Source organism: Barbus barbus, assembly GCF_936440315.1.
Source record: "Barbus barbus genome assembly, chromosome: 33".
In the NCBI taxonomy this organism is placed as follows: domain Eukaryota; kingdom Metazoa; phylum Chordata; class Actinopteri; order Cypriniformes; family Cyprinidae; genus Barbus; species Barbus barbus.
In genome coordinates, this window is record NC_136761.1 from 25,963,653 (window position 1) to 25,981,631 (window position 17,979).

Here is a 17,979-nt window from a genome sequence, read left to right on the forward strand (position 1 = left end):
AAACATTCTTAAATCAAGACATATTTAACTGAGAAGCAAATGACTGAAGATATTAAGTTTTGTTTTTCTGAAAAAATTTCAAAATTAAGTGAAATTTTCCTTAAAATGAGAAAAAAAAAAAATCTGGTTTTCCCTTTTAATTAAGTTTTTTTGAAAGGGCCAATCGTTAAAATAGTCCATGCGACATCAGTTGTTAAAGCTACGAGAATACAAAAAGTATTCTTGTAACTTCACACATTATGGTTGAACCACTGATGTCACATGGACTATTTTAACAATGGTCTTAATATGTTTCTGGGCCATGAAACGTGTCAGTTTCATTATCTATGCAGGGTCAGAAAGCTCTCGGATTTCATCAAAAATATCTTCATTTCTGTTCCGAAGATGAACAAAGGTCTTACGGGTTTGGAACTACATGAGGTTGAGTAATTAATGACAGGATTTTCATTCACGATCTGACTATTCGGTGGGCAACTCTACATTTATTCATTTAGCAGACACTTTTATCCAAATACATCAAGCGATTCATCTTAAAGAGACAAATAGACACAGAAAGTGCTTGTGATACCAAGTTTCAAGCATTGCTCAAATTAGTACAAGCTAGACAGGGAAAGATTAAAGAAAACAGAAAAATATATATTTTTTTAGGATGAAGTCAGATAGTGACGAAAGAGATGAGTTTTCAGCTGTTGCTTGAAAATTGTAAGGGAATTTCAAGATTTATGTGGAATCCTATTGTACTTATCCTATTGTATCCTAAGTCAGAAGTTCAGAATCTCTGAATTCAACAGAACACAACGATGGAAAAACCATGGGGGCGTTTCAGTACCTGAAGGGAAGTTTGCAGCCGGGGGATGGGGGCGAACAGGAAACTGGGGATTGGGCATCCAGCTCCGGGGTGGGAGAACGGACAGGTAAGGGCTGGCTGGTCTGCTCTGGACTGTGCGAGGATAACGCCACGGGCGAATCAGCCTCGGTCTTTTGCTGGCAATTCGTTAGGAGCTTCTCCTCCTGTCCTTCCATCTCCCCGTCCTTCACAGCCATCTCCTCCTCCTCAAGCACCTCCACACGGCACTGAGAGCCGAGTGCCACCACCGTCGTCGTCTTGTAATTCTCTCCTTGATCCAACAGGCAGTAATCGTGGTCCCCGTACGCCCGTTGTGTCCCGCCCTTAGAGTCCGTGTTGCCCGTTTGGCCCATCCGGCGCAGCTGGGCATACAGCTCTGTCTGCTCTGGGAGCTTGCGTATGTGCGTCCGTGCCAGGCACGAGCTCTTGGTGGTGAGCTCAGCTTTTCCGTCGGGTTTGAAGAGCTCGTCCTCCACTGGTTTATGGGGGGGTGTGGTGGGGGGAGTCAGGCCTGGAAAACACACACTCATTAATCACCACCAAACGAAACGCACTCGAATACCACCAAATGCTCTGTTATTAGTCGCAGCGCACAACAGACAGAAAATGAACATAATTAAGCTTACAAAAGGAGTCATACATAATATTGAGCATGTGTAATATATAAAAATGAAAGATTAACTTGAATCAGTTATTATTAGTGGTGCTTGCTGAGGCAATTCCCTCCAGTGCTATACACACCACTGTTCAAAATGTTGGGGTCAGCAATTTTTTATGCATTTATTTTTTGAAAAAGTATTACTTTTATTCAGCAATAACGCATTAAATTGTTTAAAAGTGACAGTAAAGACATTTATAATGTTGCTAAGGATTTCTATTTCAATCTTTTGAACTTCCTGTTTATCCTGTATAAAAGTATAATGGTTTGCACAAAAATATTATACAGCACCATTGTTTTTAACATTGATATAAGTAAAAAATGTTTCTTGAGCAGCAAATCAGTATATTAGAATGATTTCTGACGGATCATGTGACACTGAAGACTGGAGTAATGATGCTGAAAATTCAGCTTTGATCACAGGAATAAATTACATTTTAATATATATTCAAATAGAAAACAATTATTTTAAAATGCAATAATATTTCACAATATTACAGATTTTTACTGTATTTTTGATCAAATAAATGCAGCCTTGGTGAGCAGTTTCTTTCAATAACATTTAAAAGTAAATCTTACTGACCCCAAACTTTTCAACGGTAACATAAATATACAGAATACTCATTTAGCCTAATTTAGACATGTCTTTATCTACATTCTAAATCCTGTGCAACTGGCAAGCTACTAGCATGTGTGAGAACATATGAGGTGAATCACGTGCTAACAGCTCACACAATGCCAAAAACGGCACACTTTTAAAAATACCCCTCACTGAGTGCGCAATATTACCTGCTGTGCCACACAGTTCCACAGAGAGAGTCTGCTCAAAGGGCTTGTTGGCATACTGCGCGTCTCTGATCAGAGAAATACAGAAAGAGATTGCATCTATTAAACTCTTACATGGGCAAGAAAAAGAGAGAGAGAGAGAGAGAGAGAGAGAGAGAGAGGGGAAAGGATACAGTCTCAAAAACATAATGCATCAGATTTACTGTTTCAGAGAGGTTTATATTTGTCTTCTAATGACATTTGGAGCAGGGTTTGATTGATCTTGGTTGTTTTACTTCACACCAGAGAACAACAAATGACTGTAATTGGTAGAAGAACCTCAGGGCTATTTATAGCAAAGTTTTACTGTGAGAGACCGAGTGTTTTGTTATGTAAAAACAGTAACTCTACAAGCCTCCTCTAGGCAATTTTGAAGATGGACGGAGTCCAGCGGTGGTCTTAAACTGTCGGCCTGGAAGTGTTCCAGGGCTCAAGAATAGATTAGATATGAATGGAACACACACCCGTTGGATTTGGATGCCAGCGGCAGACAGAGGCAGGAGCGTTTCTCTGCAATCAGAACAACAGACAGCATCACTGTTAGAGATCTCAGCAGAGCACGCACTTCCTGAACTGGCTCTCTGAATATAAAAAACATGCTTAATGGTGCATTATAGATTGTTGGGTTACTGAGGTTTTAAAAGCATCACTAAATAGATCCAAAGAACTACCAAACAAAAAAGTTCTTAAAAATTAAAATCTACTGACAAATACAAATATATCAATCTAAATTTTATATATATATGTGACCCTGGAGCACAAAAAAGCACAAAAAATCTTAAGTCTCTGGGGTATATTTGTAGCAATAGCCAGAAATACATTGTATGGGTTGAAATTAATGATTTTTCTTTTATGCAAAAAATCATTAGGACATTAAGTAAAGATTTTGTTCCATAAAGATATTTTGTAAATTTCCTACCGTAAATATATAAAAACTTAATTTTTGATTAGTAATATGCATTGCTAAGAATTTAATTTGGACAACTTTAAAGGTGATTTTCTCAATATTTAGATTTTTTTGCATCCTCAGATTACAGATTTTCAAATAGTTGTATCTCGGCCAAATATTAGCTGATCCTAACAAACCATACATCAATGAGAATCTTATTTATTCAGCTTTCAGATTATGTATAAATATCAATAATAATAAAAAATACCCTTATGACTGGTTCTGTGGTCCAGGGTAATATACAATATGTAAATATCTATAAAAATGCAACAGTATACAGATGTTTTTCTAAAAGAACCACTGAACAAAAATAAAATTCATACTGAAAGAATTAAATTTTTATTTTATTATTTAATTTATATAATGCTATTTTTCTAGGTGACAAGAAAATACGACTTCCTGTGTGTGCACTAACAGTGTGACCACAGGTTTTCTAAATATGAATATTTTAATATTCATTCACATTGAATTATTTTACTTTTCATTCATTCAATGAGACATTTTAAATTTCAATCTCAAGACAGATGAAGATCGAATTTACACTTGATATACATTTGTGCTGTCAATCAATAAAAAAAAATCCCCCATTTTTTGTAATTAATCTCAATTAATTGCATATTATCATATTTTTATAATTTATAATGTCTTAATTTCACATGAAATCTTCAAATTATTTAATGCAGAAACAACATAAAGATGGCATTTTTAAATATGTGTTTAATGGCATCTTTGTATCATTGATATTGACCAATACTGCTACTGATATCTCTATTAAATGCATTTTCCGGTGCCAGAACTGAATTAAGTTCTCGTTTGTGTCTTATCATGCTTCATAGCATGTTCATAAAGTCTAGTGTAACTCTAGCGAAAGGATGCCAGGAAAGATAATGGCTGCTGCGTGAAAAAATTAATTGCACAGATAACCCGTTAATTTTGACAGCCCTAATATAATTCTAAACTGATATTTGGTTACATTTTAAATCAGCAACTGAATACACCATGAATCATGAATTACTGAATCATGAATTGTCATGTGAACCTATACTTTAAGGAGTGCAGTATTTGTCTAATGACTCATGTCTTACCATCACTGCAGCAGGGGTTACGGGCCTCAGACATCTTGTAGGAGCCGCTCTTCTGGCTGCTATCAGAAGGAGGCTCAGCGGGAGGATGTTTGACTGTATTCTGCTCTTCGCTCGATTGCCCAACGCTGGGCTCCGAGCGGCCGCAGTTCACACGCACTCTCTTAGCGAATCGGCTGGGGAAGGAGGCCAGCCGGCGAGAACGCCTGACCGAAAAGGAGCCTTCCTCCGGCTCTGGGCTCTTGGGGCGCTTTGCGGCCTTCTGCAAGCTCTCGCAGTCCGAGTCTTTCGGTTCAGCTTTGGCAGAAGAAGAAAGCTCAGCGCCGAGCCGAGCCGCGGCACCTCTGCAGTGGATATAAGGGGGGCTGTGCATTCTGTAAGGCTTGCTTACGTCAAAGGAGCTGACGGCCTCTAGCAGCTCCTTGAGCAGGGAGTGGGCTTTGATTTCCTTGCGGCGAGTGAAAGGAGCCCTTGGCCTGGTCTGGGGAGCCGGTTTCTGAGGGTTCACAGGAAGGCTGCGGGGGACCTGCGAGCTCTCTGGCCTGGCCTTACGCTCTTTGCGATCCCAGCTGGCCTGTTTGCGTATGGGCAGGCAGTACGTGTGCATGTATTTGATGAGCTCCACTACAGAGTGCATTTCTTTCTCCGAGGAGAACTGGGGCTTCACCGGCTCGACGCACACCATGCTCTCGCCCTCGCTGCCGGACGACTCCTCCTCTTCCTCCTCCGAGTCACTGTCCTCTTCGTCTTCCTCCTCATCCTCTTCCTCTGTGTCGGCCTCCTGCGCAGTGGTGAGGTGGCGGTGGAGTTCAGTGCAAAGACGACCGGAGGTCCTCGCCGGCCGTGGCTTACGCTCCTGTGTGCTTGATTTGTCCTTCTGCGGAGGGAGGAGGAGACGTTTCATTTAATCTTTTGATATTAAATACAATTGAAATGTAATAAAGCAATAAGGCTCAAGAGGTTGTGCATTACTTGATTTTATTAAGCAGAGCTGTAAAATCACTGTTACACACAACCTCAAGTGAATTACAGCTTTTATGAAAAGCTGTCAACAGCACAGGACAATAGTCTTCACTAAAGAAACTATTTTTTTTAAATGCACATTACCATTCAAAAGTTTAGGGTCAATATTTTATTAATTTTTATTCAGTAAGGACACATTAAAATGATCAAAAGTGACACTAAAGACATTTCTAATGTTACAAAAGATTTATATTTCAAATAAATGCTGTTCTTTTAAGCCTTCTGTTCAAGTATCCTGAAAAAAATTAGCATTGCTAAAAAATATGAAGCAGTTTTCAACATTGATAATAATCAGAAATGTTTTTTGAGCAGCAAATCAGCGTATTAGAATGATTTCTGAAGGATCGCTGAAGACTGGAGTAATGATGCTGAAAATACAGCTTTGACCACAGAAATAAATTACATCTAAAAGTCTATGAAAACAAAAAAACTGATATTTTAAGTTAAACTAATATTTTAGAATATTACTGTTTTTATTTGATCACATAATTGTTGAGGACATAAGAACTCTTTCAAAACCACACACAAAGAAAAGTGTTTGAATGATATTTTTGTATAAATTTGACACATGCATACATAACATTTTACACGTTTATTTTTAGTATTCTAACTTTATTATAGTAGCATATATTACATATTCAATTATTAAAATAAAAGAAATTAAAATCATTTTAATTTGTTTTACAACAATTTCTAAAAATTGTTATTAAATTAAAATAAACTGCATGTGCCAAAACAGTTTTAGCACTATAATGACAGAAGTAATAAAAATGAAAAATAGCCCCTTTGAAACGGTTATAACATTAAGCATTTGCGTTATGTAGAGAGCTCTCTTTTGTAACGCCCTTATGAAACGAGCAAACACGCGCGGCACGCGGGGCAGCTGAACCCCTAGAGTCTATTTCAGAGTGTACTTCGCTCTAAGGTTACTGTGACAAATGTGCCAAGGTTAGTTGCAAGATATTCTCTTGGTATCTGAGGAACCACTGCTTGTTCTTTTAAGTAATCTCAAGCCCAGTGAACATTGCCCTTTAGGCTGGGTAGAGGCTGTGGCTTTGCCATGACAGATGGCTGCACTCAACTCGAATGCGACAGCGGCCTTAGCCGTGGTGCGGCGTGCCAAAGCAGAGCGAGTGAATGAGGAACCGCAGGTTTCACAGGCTTTGGAACTTAGAAGCGCAAATTCTCAGTGTGGTTTCTAAAGGCTGGCATAAGCTAATTAGGCATTAGCACTGCGATGAGAATACGCCGCAGCATAGACGGGTAGTGAATAGCATACGTGCTAACACTGAGGTAGTTAAATCCATTTGCTATTATGGCATCACATGTTTTTGAGTTTAAACCGCAGTCACGGTGGCTGGAACCTCCTCTCACCTTTAGCACGGGCCTCACGGGTTTGACGTGTTGGCTCCTGCTGCTATGGCGATGCACGTCTTTGTGCGAATCGAGGCCCGCAGGCATATTAGGGGGCGACAACAGGAGCTTTTTAAGCTGTGGAGGGAATGAGAGGCGAGGGGTTATAATTTGATGACACACGGTGCATTTAAAATTACACACAAAATCAAGATAGATTTGCATTTTGCATTCAAATACATCAACAAAACCCAGTTTCAAGCAGTTCTGTGCTGTAGCCACTGTAAGAACAAGAAGTTCAAGTTACTGGAAAATCTGAAATGCAAGTCCTAAATGACCAGCGCAACCAGAGAAAGCAAAGTAAGAAGCAGCGCAGCGTTGCTGAGTCCCTTAAGCGATTGTTAATGTGCCAACTTGGCAGGTCTGTCCATGTCTCTCAGTGTCCATTGAGGAAACTGAAGGGGCGCTGAGGGTTTCAGCTTCAGTGCACCAAACCATTTTGGCATGCACTGGCCATCTATGCCATGAAAACATGTGCTCTGCTCTCCCTGTTCCTGGTTCTTCAATGCACCCCTTGTTTTGCACACAGACTGGCCTCATTTAGGGGTTGAGGTGTAACCGTGGCCATCGCCAGCAGAGGGGGCTCTCACCTCTTACACCCGGACTCAACTCTTGCATTGAGACTCAAGGAGGAAGCTAAACTACATCTATATCATCGGTCTAGACTAGTAACTTTCAGGGAAGATTGCAAAAAGGCCGTTTGTAACTTTACAACAAGTTTTCCATTTTTTAACATTAGTCACTGAAATGGTTAACATGAAATGCTCTTATAGAATTGATTATTCTTGATGAATGTACATTTTTTTTATATAAACTACCTTCAGAAGTCTCATCCAGGCTGCATTCATTTGATGAAAATGCAGTAAAAGCAATAATATTGTGAAATATTATTGAAATTTCAGTTGAAAAATTTAAAATGTAATTTATTCCTGTCACGGCAAAGCTTTATTACTCTTCAGTCACATGATCCTTCAGAAATCTTTGAACAGTAGTGTATAAATAATACATTTTTAACATTCAAGTTGTATAAATTAATATTAATGTATTGAACAAACAATACTTAATAATGAACGATAGTATAAGCCAGTTAAAAATTGTTCGGCGTTGGTTCATGATAACTAATTTGTTAATGTATTGCACCTTACTGCAAAGTATTACTTTTCATAATAAACACGAAAATTTTTCCATGTTGCATGAATGTAAATGAGAGTTTTCATGGAAAAACGACTAACTTTTAACAGGCTGTATTACTATTATTTTCAGTCCTAGTGGCACCAGTGGCAGTAGTCTTATTCTCAGATGGATACATATCATTTTCATCAGTTTAAGAATAATTTGTCTCTCCTTCAGACAGCTCTTGTATAATTTGGTGCTGCACCCTGTAAGCCGCCTTTTTTGGTATCTCTGAGGCAATGATTATCTCAGTAATCAGATGGTGGCCTTTCATCGGCGCCAAACAATATGATCCTAGAACAATGTGAATTGTGAAAGGTATTGAGTGAAATATAAGACAGTAATTACTGTAAGTACTACCAGTCTCTATGGTAAAAATCACAAAACGCACATGACAAACTGGAAAAACAGCTACAGTACAATATAGGCCATGCCAACCAATTGTTCAGGAAAAAGCAGTGAAAAAAAGAAGGAAAGAAGAAAGCAAAAATAAAAAGCTGTCCAACGGGTAATAACTGGTTTCACAACGTACACAGATTAAATTGTTGGGGGTTGTGAGCTGAGAGGAACAGATAACAAACACACCAACTTGTTCCAGGAAGTGGCATCTTAAGAAAGAGATGAGAGTTGAGTCCTCTCATAAAAAGATGGGAAAATGGAGCAAAGAGAGCTGCTGTTGAAGTCCATTTCATGACCTGAAGGAATCAAAGATCTGGGAAGTAGATTTAAGCAGTCCCTTAAAAAAGTACCATGGTATTACCAGGTTTCTGGACATTATCATGATGGTAATGCCATGGGATTCTTTGAAGTACACTACTGTTCAAATATTCGTTAAAGGTTGGTGAGATCATTTTAAAATGCTGTTTTTGAAAGAAGTCTCTTAGGCTCACCGAGGCTACATTTATTTCATACAGTAAAAAGGTAATATGCGAAACAATTTGTTTTTCATTTTAAAATAGGGATGTAACAATGCACCCCGAGCTGGTTGAAAATCAATAAAAATATTAAACGAATCGTGATGTAATTGTTTATATGAATGTATCTCTGAGGAGAACTGACTGTCCTCTGAACAGTTTAGATGATATTTTCTTTTCATCATGCCTCTGTTTAATGCATAATAAAGTAGTATTTAAATGTGGAACCACATTTAGTTTTGTTATTTGACATATTTCAATTTCATAAAGAAATGTGCAGCGTTTTGTCTGAGAAATAATAAAAGGGTACCTTTTCATTAATAATTTGTCTTAAATCTTTGTTAAAAAAATTGTATCGTGAATCATCCTTATTTTAAACTGTAAATTATTCCTGTGATGGCAAAAATCTTACTGACCCTCAGTTTTGAATGGTAGTGTACAATTTCAATACCATGGTATTCATACACTGCCATGGAATATATCAAAGTACCAAGTTATTGCCATCTGATACTATCACAATACCATGGTATCACCAGGGTGCTTTCTTATAAGGCTCAGAAGAAGATAAGAGCAATGGGATGTGTGGGAAAATGAAAGCCTAGAGAAAGCCTTAAGTTCATAAAAACGGTGTCCACGTTCCACATCCCTGCCTGTGAAGAGGATTCTTGTTAGATCGGTTGCTTAAAAAGAAACAAAAAGCCCAAAATGAGAAAAATTCAGACCTGTGTTGCCTATCATACCCATGCTGTGGGGTAGTCAGAGGCCCATCCAAATCCACCTTAAACAGGAAGGAAGGGTTCTTACTAGAGATGGGTCTTCTGTCTCTGGGCTCAATGAGCCAGGGAGGGGCTCACTGTCCAAAGGGAGGTCATCTTCCTCCTCCTCGCCCTCCTCAGGGTCATCCCCCAGCGAAGGGAACACAGACAGACCCCCGTCCTCACCAATGCTGTCCAGGCTGTCTGTGAGGGCAGCAAGCAGTGCCGCATTTTCTTCCTGAAACAACAAGAAATAAATAAATGCAAGTGCTCTGCAAAGCAAAGATAAGGAAAACCTACAGCTTGTTTAAATCTAGTGTACTTCTTTACCTCTTTATAAGACAGAAACAGTGGAGAATGACAGAGGTTATTCATAAAAGAAGGGAAAATTGGGATTAAAACAGTTGCAGGCCAGACTCGAACCCACAACAGCCACATGGGCACCATGGCTCAAAATATCACCAGAATGTGCATTTGTACTAACCACTATGCCATGGCTTTGAAAATTCCCTCACTCATAATTTACTCACCTTTCATCTTTGAAACACAAATTAAAGTATTCTGATATTCTTAATAATTTAATATTGCCCAGCCATTAAAAACTTTCATGCACTAAAATGTACAAAAAGACATTTGAAATGTAAAAGGCTTTTATTATTTTATTACAGAAAATATTGATGAATGCATATGCATAGATCACATCAAATATGGTAAACAGAAGTTCAAACCTGCTTGTTTGACTGAGATGCATAAGAACCAGTGATGTTTATTCTGGCATAAATCTTCAATTTATCATATTTGATGTGCTCTATGTATATGCATCTGTTCATCATATGAAGCGATTATGTCTTTTCTGAAGACTTGGAATTAAGTGCTCAATTCATATCGATTCATTTTAAAATATAAATTATGTCAGAATATTCATTTTTGGGTGCACAATCCCTCCCTAAGACTAATGTCCTTTCCCAAATTTTGCCTTCAGCCCTTACGGCCCTTCAAATCCAATCTTGACATAATTCTGAATGGTTTGCTGGGTAGTGAACACAAAAAGGCCTTGAGACTTCAACTTCATATCGAGTGCATCATTTTGGACGGTGACCTACTGAGGCCTGCCGTGATTACCGTCCAAACAACCAATCAGAGGGCAGAATTACGCATACCACTAATCAGGATTGTTTAATCTACATGTGCACAATAAAGCAAGTACAGATGACTGTTCCCACCTCGAATAGCTCTGGGTCTCCGCCACTGTACTGTATGGAGGCAGGGGAGTGATCTGAGCGCTCGTTGCACCAATGCAGCTCACTGAGGCAGTTCACTGAGTCAAAATCACTGGCGTCCAGCTGCGAGAGGTCAAAGTCAGGGAAGTCAGCATCCAGGCGGTCTGAGCAGACCTCCTCTTCCCCATACTGAGAACGAAAGGAAGAAAAAATGATAGGTCAAAAGGCCAACATCAGAGGACACATCTAAAAAGAACGCGCTCGGCTGTAAACGCTGGGAAATCAATAGACATGCCATCACTGTGGAGGTCCTGAGCTCGTAACAGTCGTCTGAATTAGTACTAACCCTCAGCACAACTTCATCACAGCTAATGAACTGAGAGTTGAAAGACGACAAAAAGCTGACCCTGGATTTAGCCACGGTTGCACATCCTTGAATTAAAAACCATAGCTATGGGTTTGCAGCAAAAGAAACTGCTAAGAAATAGGAAGTCGTCATCCAAAAACTGATGTTTAGTTTTCATATTTAGAGCGTCTGTGCTTTAATATGCTGACAGTGTGTACACTTTAGCTGTTAGACTGTTTTCATGGTAAAGCCCTCTCGTCTGTGCCTTTAAAGCAGCATTTTTTGAGTGTTTTATGCTAAAAATAGTCTCAAAATGACTTTTCTCAAGACCCATTTTCTGTTTCACGATGTTGCACTCCATCTAAGCACTTCTGAAGATAAGAACATGTCTTACGTAAATGTCCCTTTGAAACGTGCGTCTGATTGGGGTCAGGTGAACTCAAATCGGCCTTCTTTGAAACACACTGGTCGAATAGTTGTTCCGGCAACCCACGTGCTAGCTGATATGAAAATATTCAGTTTTGCACATCCTTTGCACGTTTGATCGAGAAGAGAGATAAAGTGTGTGTGTGTGAGAGAGAGATATATAAAGAACCGAGCGTGTGTGTGTGTGTGTGTCTGTGTCAATAAGTACTGTGAGAAGGGAAGTGGTCTAAACCCCAGGGGTACAGCAGAAAACCACACATGCCTTAATATCTCCATGTGAGCGGAGGAGTTTGCATGTTGCACTGGGATCATTTTGCTAGCGCACCCGACCCGTGCCTGTCTGTTTGTGGACAGGATACCTGGAGGACACCTGGTGCGATGCTGCCTCAGTTTACAGGAGGCCGTGGCATGAATATTCTACAGGGCCGCTGCGATGCATTTTTGATGACTGCTTGCACGAATTCTCCCCTCTCTGTTTCACAAAGCTGATGATTACGCTTATTCAGTTCCCTTTATTTTCTTACACTAGGCCTGGTCGAGCGGGTGCAAAAACGTACAAGGCGCCATTTATGTCACTGTTTTAAAATGCCGCGAACCGCGTGGAATCAAACAGCTTTTTACAAAGACTTTACAAAGAGAGTCTCTAAAACACCTATTACCAGCTGCCGAGCTCTGATGAAATGAGGTCACATACTGTAGCCCATACCTTCGCACCGTTTCAGCCCAATCTTATTATATCTGCAGTATTTTAATCTGCCTTAAATTAAAATTTTGTTGAAAACTTCTTCAAATGAAATCTGGTGTTGAAAACAATGAGAATAGAAAATAATACCAATATATATACCTAACATTTACCAGTTTAGGTATTGAATAAACAATATATTTAAATTTAATTTTAAATAACATTGTATAAACATTATTATTACATTGATTAGTCATGTATATATTATACACTAAAGTTAAAAAATATGTGGTCGGTAAGATTTTTTAATGTTTTTGAAAGTCTCTTATGCTAAGCAAGGCTGCATTTATTTGATCAAAAATACAGTAAAAAAGTAATATTGTAAAATATTTATACTTTTTTTTTTTTTTTGCACAGACAAACAATGTGACAACTGATCACAATTGATCAATGTGATGCATCCTTGATCAACAAAAGTATTAATTTATTTTAAAAAAGACCAAACTTTTAAACAGTGGCATAATTAGTATGGCAATCATAATAATATTTAACAAAATAATATTTTTGATTGTTATTATTATCATAACATTTTTTATATATGCTATTATGCAATGCACATATGTTATGCAGTCTAAAAGATCACACATGTATTTCAGTTTTTACCTGCAAACAATACATCACATGCAATAAGAAAAGCAATTAAGCAGAAAAGTCTGAATTTGGTCCGACCTATTATCAGTTTGTCTGTGCAGTGCTCTTATGGAATTAATGCACGTTTAAATCAACGTCAGCAGTCACAGCAGGAAGGCTTCTGCAAATGTAAGATATTAAAAAACAGGAAATCCATTCCTGCCTGCAGCATTTTATAGGACTGCTTGAGAAGCCCTGAAGGTGTTGTGCATGTGCACACGTGCAAGTGTAATGAAGGTTCACTCATCATCCAACACACACACACACATACACAGAGAGCATGCAAACACACACACTTACGCATCCCCCTCACATGCCACTGACTCATCTCCATCCTTTGAGACCCCCTCCCCAGGAACACAAGAGCTCCAGCTAATCAATCTTTTTTTCCCCAGCCTTTTTATTCTCTCTTGCTCTCTTTTTCTGTTATGGAGAGTCTCAATATCAATCAATAAAAAGCTCCTTGGGCTCTGAAGGTTTAAGGTCACGAGCGCGGGTGTGCATGCTGCAGTGTAGGTAGGGCTGGGCGGTATGACCGTATATGCCATGAAACAGAAGAAGTGACTTTGCTTTTCCGGTTATACTGTCAGTATATCTGTGTGACCATCCATAAATACATATGTATATCAATTTCAGGTATATTGCAATACATACCATTAACAGTGATATGAAATTACTCATATTGTGATATATACATACCATAAAAATCTGGGTCATACCGCCTATCCCTATGCAACTGCAATTGGAAGCCATGTAGCTCCACTGCTGCTGACGTTCTGTAGTAACAGCATATGTGACCTCTAATCAGCTGCACACGCTTTCTGAAGGAAAGCAGCAGAGGTGCTGTTCACGTGCTGGAATCGCATGCATAACTCACACGCTGATAAAACCACCGGTTCACCCCATTAACAGAGTCCGCTGCACCCAGACCTCTCATGATCATCACGCTATTATGAGGCGACAAAATCCAGCCACATTTTCAATGCACCAAAAAAGGACTCATCCTACCAGTTAGCGCTAGACTGATGCTATTAAATGAACAAAAGTTAATGAGCGTAGCTGACCTACTCGAGGCAAAAGCGGTAAAGACTAATCAGTGATCTGTATAGTCAAGAATGACCTTTCCATTCACTCTCCATTAAAAAAAAAATTATTTTGTTCCCCGAATCTCTCATAACAATTTTTCATTACATAGGCAGCAAGGGGTGATCTGCCTATGCCTTTGACGTGTACGAGTATGCATAGTGAGCCCAAGTCCAAGGGCGCACCAAGATAACACTCAAAAACAAGCACGTATAGGTTTACTGCATCAGCATTAGTATACGACACATGGTACAAAACGCAACCCTAGCCATGTGGCCTAGGAGTACTAGACCTTCAATACATAACCTAGAGCCCAATGAAGTCCCATTAGTTTTTGTTTTTTTTCCAAATTCTGTTTTATTCCGTTTTTTCCATTTAAATTTTTCTGGATTCCATTTTTTTTTCTGTCCTAATTTTCTAGACTCTGTTTTAATGGTTAAATTACATTTTATTAATCAAAATCATGAAAAATTAACAGCATTTTATTAAAAAAGTTAACAACAATTAAACTTTTAGGGCCCTATGAAATACTTTTTTTTCTCTCTCTCTCAAATTCAGTTTTAGTTTTACCAAATTATGTTTTCTATACATTTTCTAGATTCCATTTTAATGGTTTCATTAAATTTTAATAATGAAAAGCATATCTAATTGATTGATTTTAGGAAAAAAAAAAAAAGTTAATTTTTTTTTTTTTTTCACAGAAATACTGTGTTGTGAAATACTGCACAGAAATTCTGGTAAATAACTTTTCTGGTAAATATTCCTTATAAACATAAATATAAAATTATTGCTTCAATAATAATTTTACTAGGAGTACTAGTACCATTTCTGTCACAGTTTCTTCAAGTTAAACCAAACTTTTATTTTGACGGAGGGTAGCACTGAAGACTTTAAGTCTCTGTTTGTATGTGATCATGAAACTGTAAAATGCTCACGAACAGACACATATTTCTAGAGATTATTCATGTGCTCATACTGTATATTGAGGTGGCAGAGGCTGAAAACACAGCGAGCGTCCCAGGCGCTTCAGTATGTGTATAGTCAACAAAACTGCGTGTCTGCGCCATTCATTCACACAAAGACATGCAGAACTTGCAGAATTCAAATTTAAATAGTATTTCTGCTGCTTAATCTTCACAGAAACTTCACTTAGTCCATATCGCGTTTTGATTTAAGTGTACTGACCTACTTTTTATTTATTCATCCAAACTCAAATTCTGTGTTATACAGTAAACTCCATTTTTATGACTGGATTCCGTGCTTTCTGCATCGTGGAAATCATAGGGCCCTCACAACCATGCAAGGCTGACCTACTGCTGACAGTGTACTGACATGTTTTCAAGCTAACTGGAGAATTTTATGAATAAATTTAAGGATAATTAGAGGCAAAGCATGTAAAAAGAAGAGACACAAAGTGTGACCTTTATAAGTTTGTTTGTCATTTCCTACTGCAGGGCGAGCAAATGCAGCATCTGAGACACCACTGGGATTACGGATGGAGAGATAGACCGATTGATCCGAGCACAATTCAGTTACGCCGCTATTCTAGTAAAGCTGCAGGTTACTCATTCATTCCTTGCATTTACGAGCTAATAGGCTCTTATCTGGGTGCCCTGTTCCCTTTGAGCCCACTGCTATCTAAGATTTGTTATATATAGCCGTTATCCCCAGTCTCATGACTGGCTCTTACACAAGCTGCTTGTGACGGGCCAGGCTTTGAATGCTGCCCATGCCAAATGCAGATGGAACTAGTGGCCCTCTCCTAAGCCTCCCTCCCCAGAAACAAAGATGCAGACATGCACACACATGGCCCTTTGAGACACATCCTGCCCGAGCTGTTAAATGGATTCCCTCACGACTCAATCCATAAAAAACTTGGGTGAGGTAGCTAGCCGGCCTCAAACGTGTCAACCTCTATTGACTGTCTGACCCTTTGCCACATAACTGTAAATTAAATAAAGATGTTAGACCGTAGTAAACAGAAACTACTGAATGAAACCCGCATCCCACCGCCTGGCTAAACTGAAACAGGAGCGATTAAATTAGCTGGAGCTTAAAAGAAAATTTTCACCAACACTCATACTGAAAACCCAAATTAACAGCGGGCCATTGGATGTAGGGCAGTTAAAGGAAGATCTGGGCCACTCATGTACAGTTGAATGAGACAGATAAAAGGCAGATTCATGACACCTTATTGGCCAGGAACCTTTCTTTTCTATCTATCTAGGAATTAACTGTCCACAAGCCCACTATCCCAGCAGGCCACCTTTCTCTTCCCCATTCTGAAGCCGGCCTAACCCTATAAATTTAGTGCTAATTGAACCCATTCATCCTTTAGACCTTTGCTAACAATTCCCATGTAGTAAATTTCCTCATACTCTCTGTTAGACTTCCTACACAACGTAATCAAATGTTGAGACACTGGTTGATGCAATCAAAAATTAACGCCTTGGTTTTTTTACCGCAGTTTGACCGTGTTATCACCCTTAACCTAACTGAGTCAATGGGATTGAAAGTATTACATTGGGATTTATACAATTCATGACCATTTAGATTCCAGTTCTTCTAAATTTCCCTTTTGACTTATCAGATATCCCACTTCATTAACTTCCATTGGAAACATCCGCTGTATAGATTTTTAATCACAAAACATCTCCGAGGCTGTGTACTGGAAGTTTTCTGAGAGGCAACCTAACAGCCACAGAGCCCAATTTTAATCCTGCTTAATTGTTTTCAGATTAGCCGTCAAACTCAGTCTACATCTTGTAGGCTGAGACAGGCATCAAGTGCAATCCAAGGACAACGTCACTGGTCCGAGTGAGATGCTATTATGCAGAACGTCTGAGAGCTAGTGCCCTCGAACGCAACCCCACTTCAGCCAGGTAGGACAGTAATGAGATCTGATTAGAAAGCGGATTCTGTACTTAGAGACAAGGCTTTGATAGACTGCCAGTTCAGTTGTGACTTTAGATTCACAATGGAAATGGAAAATAGGCTTAAATGTTTAAAGGCTCCATGTCCAAGTCCCAGCTGGACAGAAGATCCACTGCTTTAAATGAATGCATAAATGTTTTGATTGAAATCACCCTGTGTAAAAGAGTGTAAAACCCTCATAAACAAGTTATTTAAGCAATGTTTTATGGGAAATCAAGATGTACTTATTACATTCAGATTCTCCATCTTTGGAGAATCAATCTGGACTTATCACCAGTCTACTTGTTCTTTCTGTCACACGTTATATAATGCATGACAGTCATTGTCGCAGCCTGATTATTCTTAACTGGCATCACTTTATAATCCATAGACACTAAAGACATGTTTGTAAGTCCTTAACAAGATTTAGAGGTGCAATAAGAAACCTACAAGTTAGGAGAGGCCAAATATCACAAGGGTTAATTATAAAAAAGACTGCCACAAGAAAGCACAAATAAAAATAAAATAAAATAAGCACTCTTTAGAAATACTTAATTAGGTCACTCTGGCCGACAGTTTATGAAGTTGGTCAAGTGTTATGTCTGTAAGTCAATAAATGTTTTTTCATCTTTCTAAGGGATATTTCCAGACATCATTTTAAGTCTGGTTCATTATAATGCTGTATAAACCGCAGCAGTAGTCTCTAGAGTTTGGTCCTCAGGTGTTATGTACTTCAGTTGAATGACAGGGCCACATTAATTGTAAATTGATAACATAATATTCATAACATTCTTAATTAAAATGATCCTCTGAGAAGAGCTAAAAGAGGTATTCAAAAATTACCACAGACATTAAATATGGTAATGCTGCACCGCACCAATCATTTGGCTGGAAAATGGTACTACGTTTATAGAGAACGCATGAGTTGGCTGGTAAAGGGGCCATAAGTGCATCGCAACTTATTGGCATTTTTCTGCCTG

At 38.7% G+C, this 17,979-nt stretch overlaps 1 protein-coding gene across 1 annotated transcript in view; it reads right to left on the reverse strand.

Annotated features, from left to right (window-relative positions):
• LOC306853271 (peroxisome proliferator-activated receptor gamma coactivator 1-beta-like) overlaps positions 1-17,979 on the reverse strand; it is a 41,996-nt gene that overhangs the window by 2,787 nt on the left and 21,230 nt on the right. The window contains exons 2-8 of the mRNA XM_079390555.1: positions 10,863-11,048; positions 9,689-9,877; positions 6,759-6,875; positions 4,365-5,238; positions 2,795-2,840; positions 2,295-2,359; positions 830-1,358 (exon numbers count right to left, since the gene is read on the reverse strand). Of these exons, the coding sequence (XP_079246681.1) occupies positions 830-1,358; positions 2,295-2,359; positions 2,795-2,840; positions 4,365-5,238; positions 6,759-6,875; positions 9,689-9,877; positions 10,863-11,048 (2,006 nt within the window). The remainder of the gene's footprint in view (positions 1-829; positions 1,359-2,294; positions 2,360-2,794; positions 2,841-4,364; positions 5,239-6,758; positions 6,876-9,688; positions 9,878-10,862; positions 11,049-17,979) is intronic.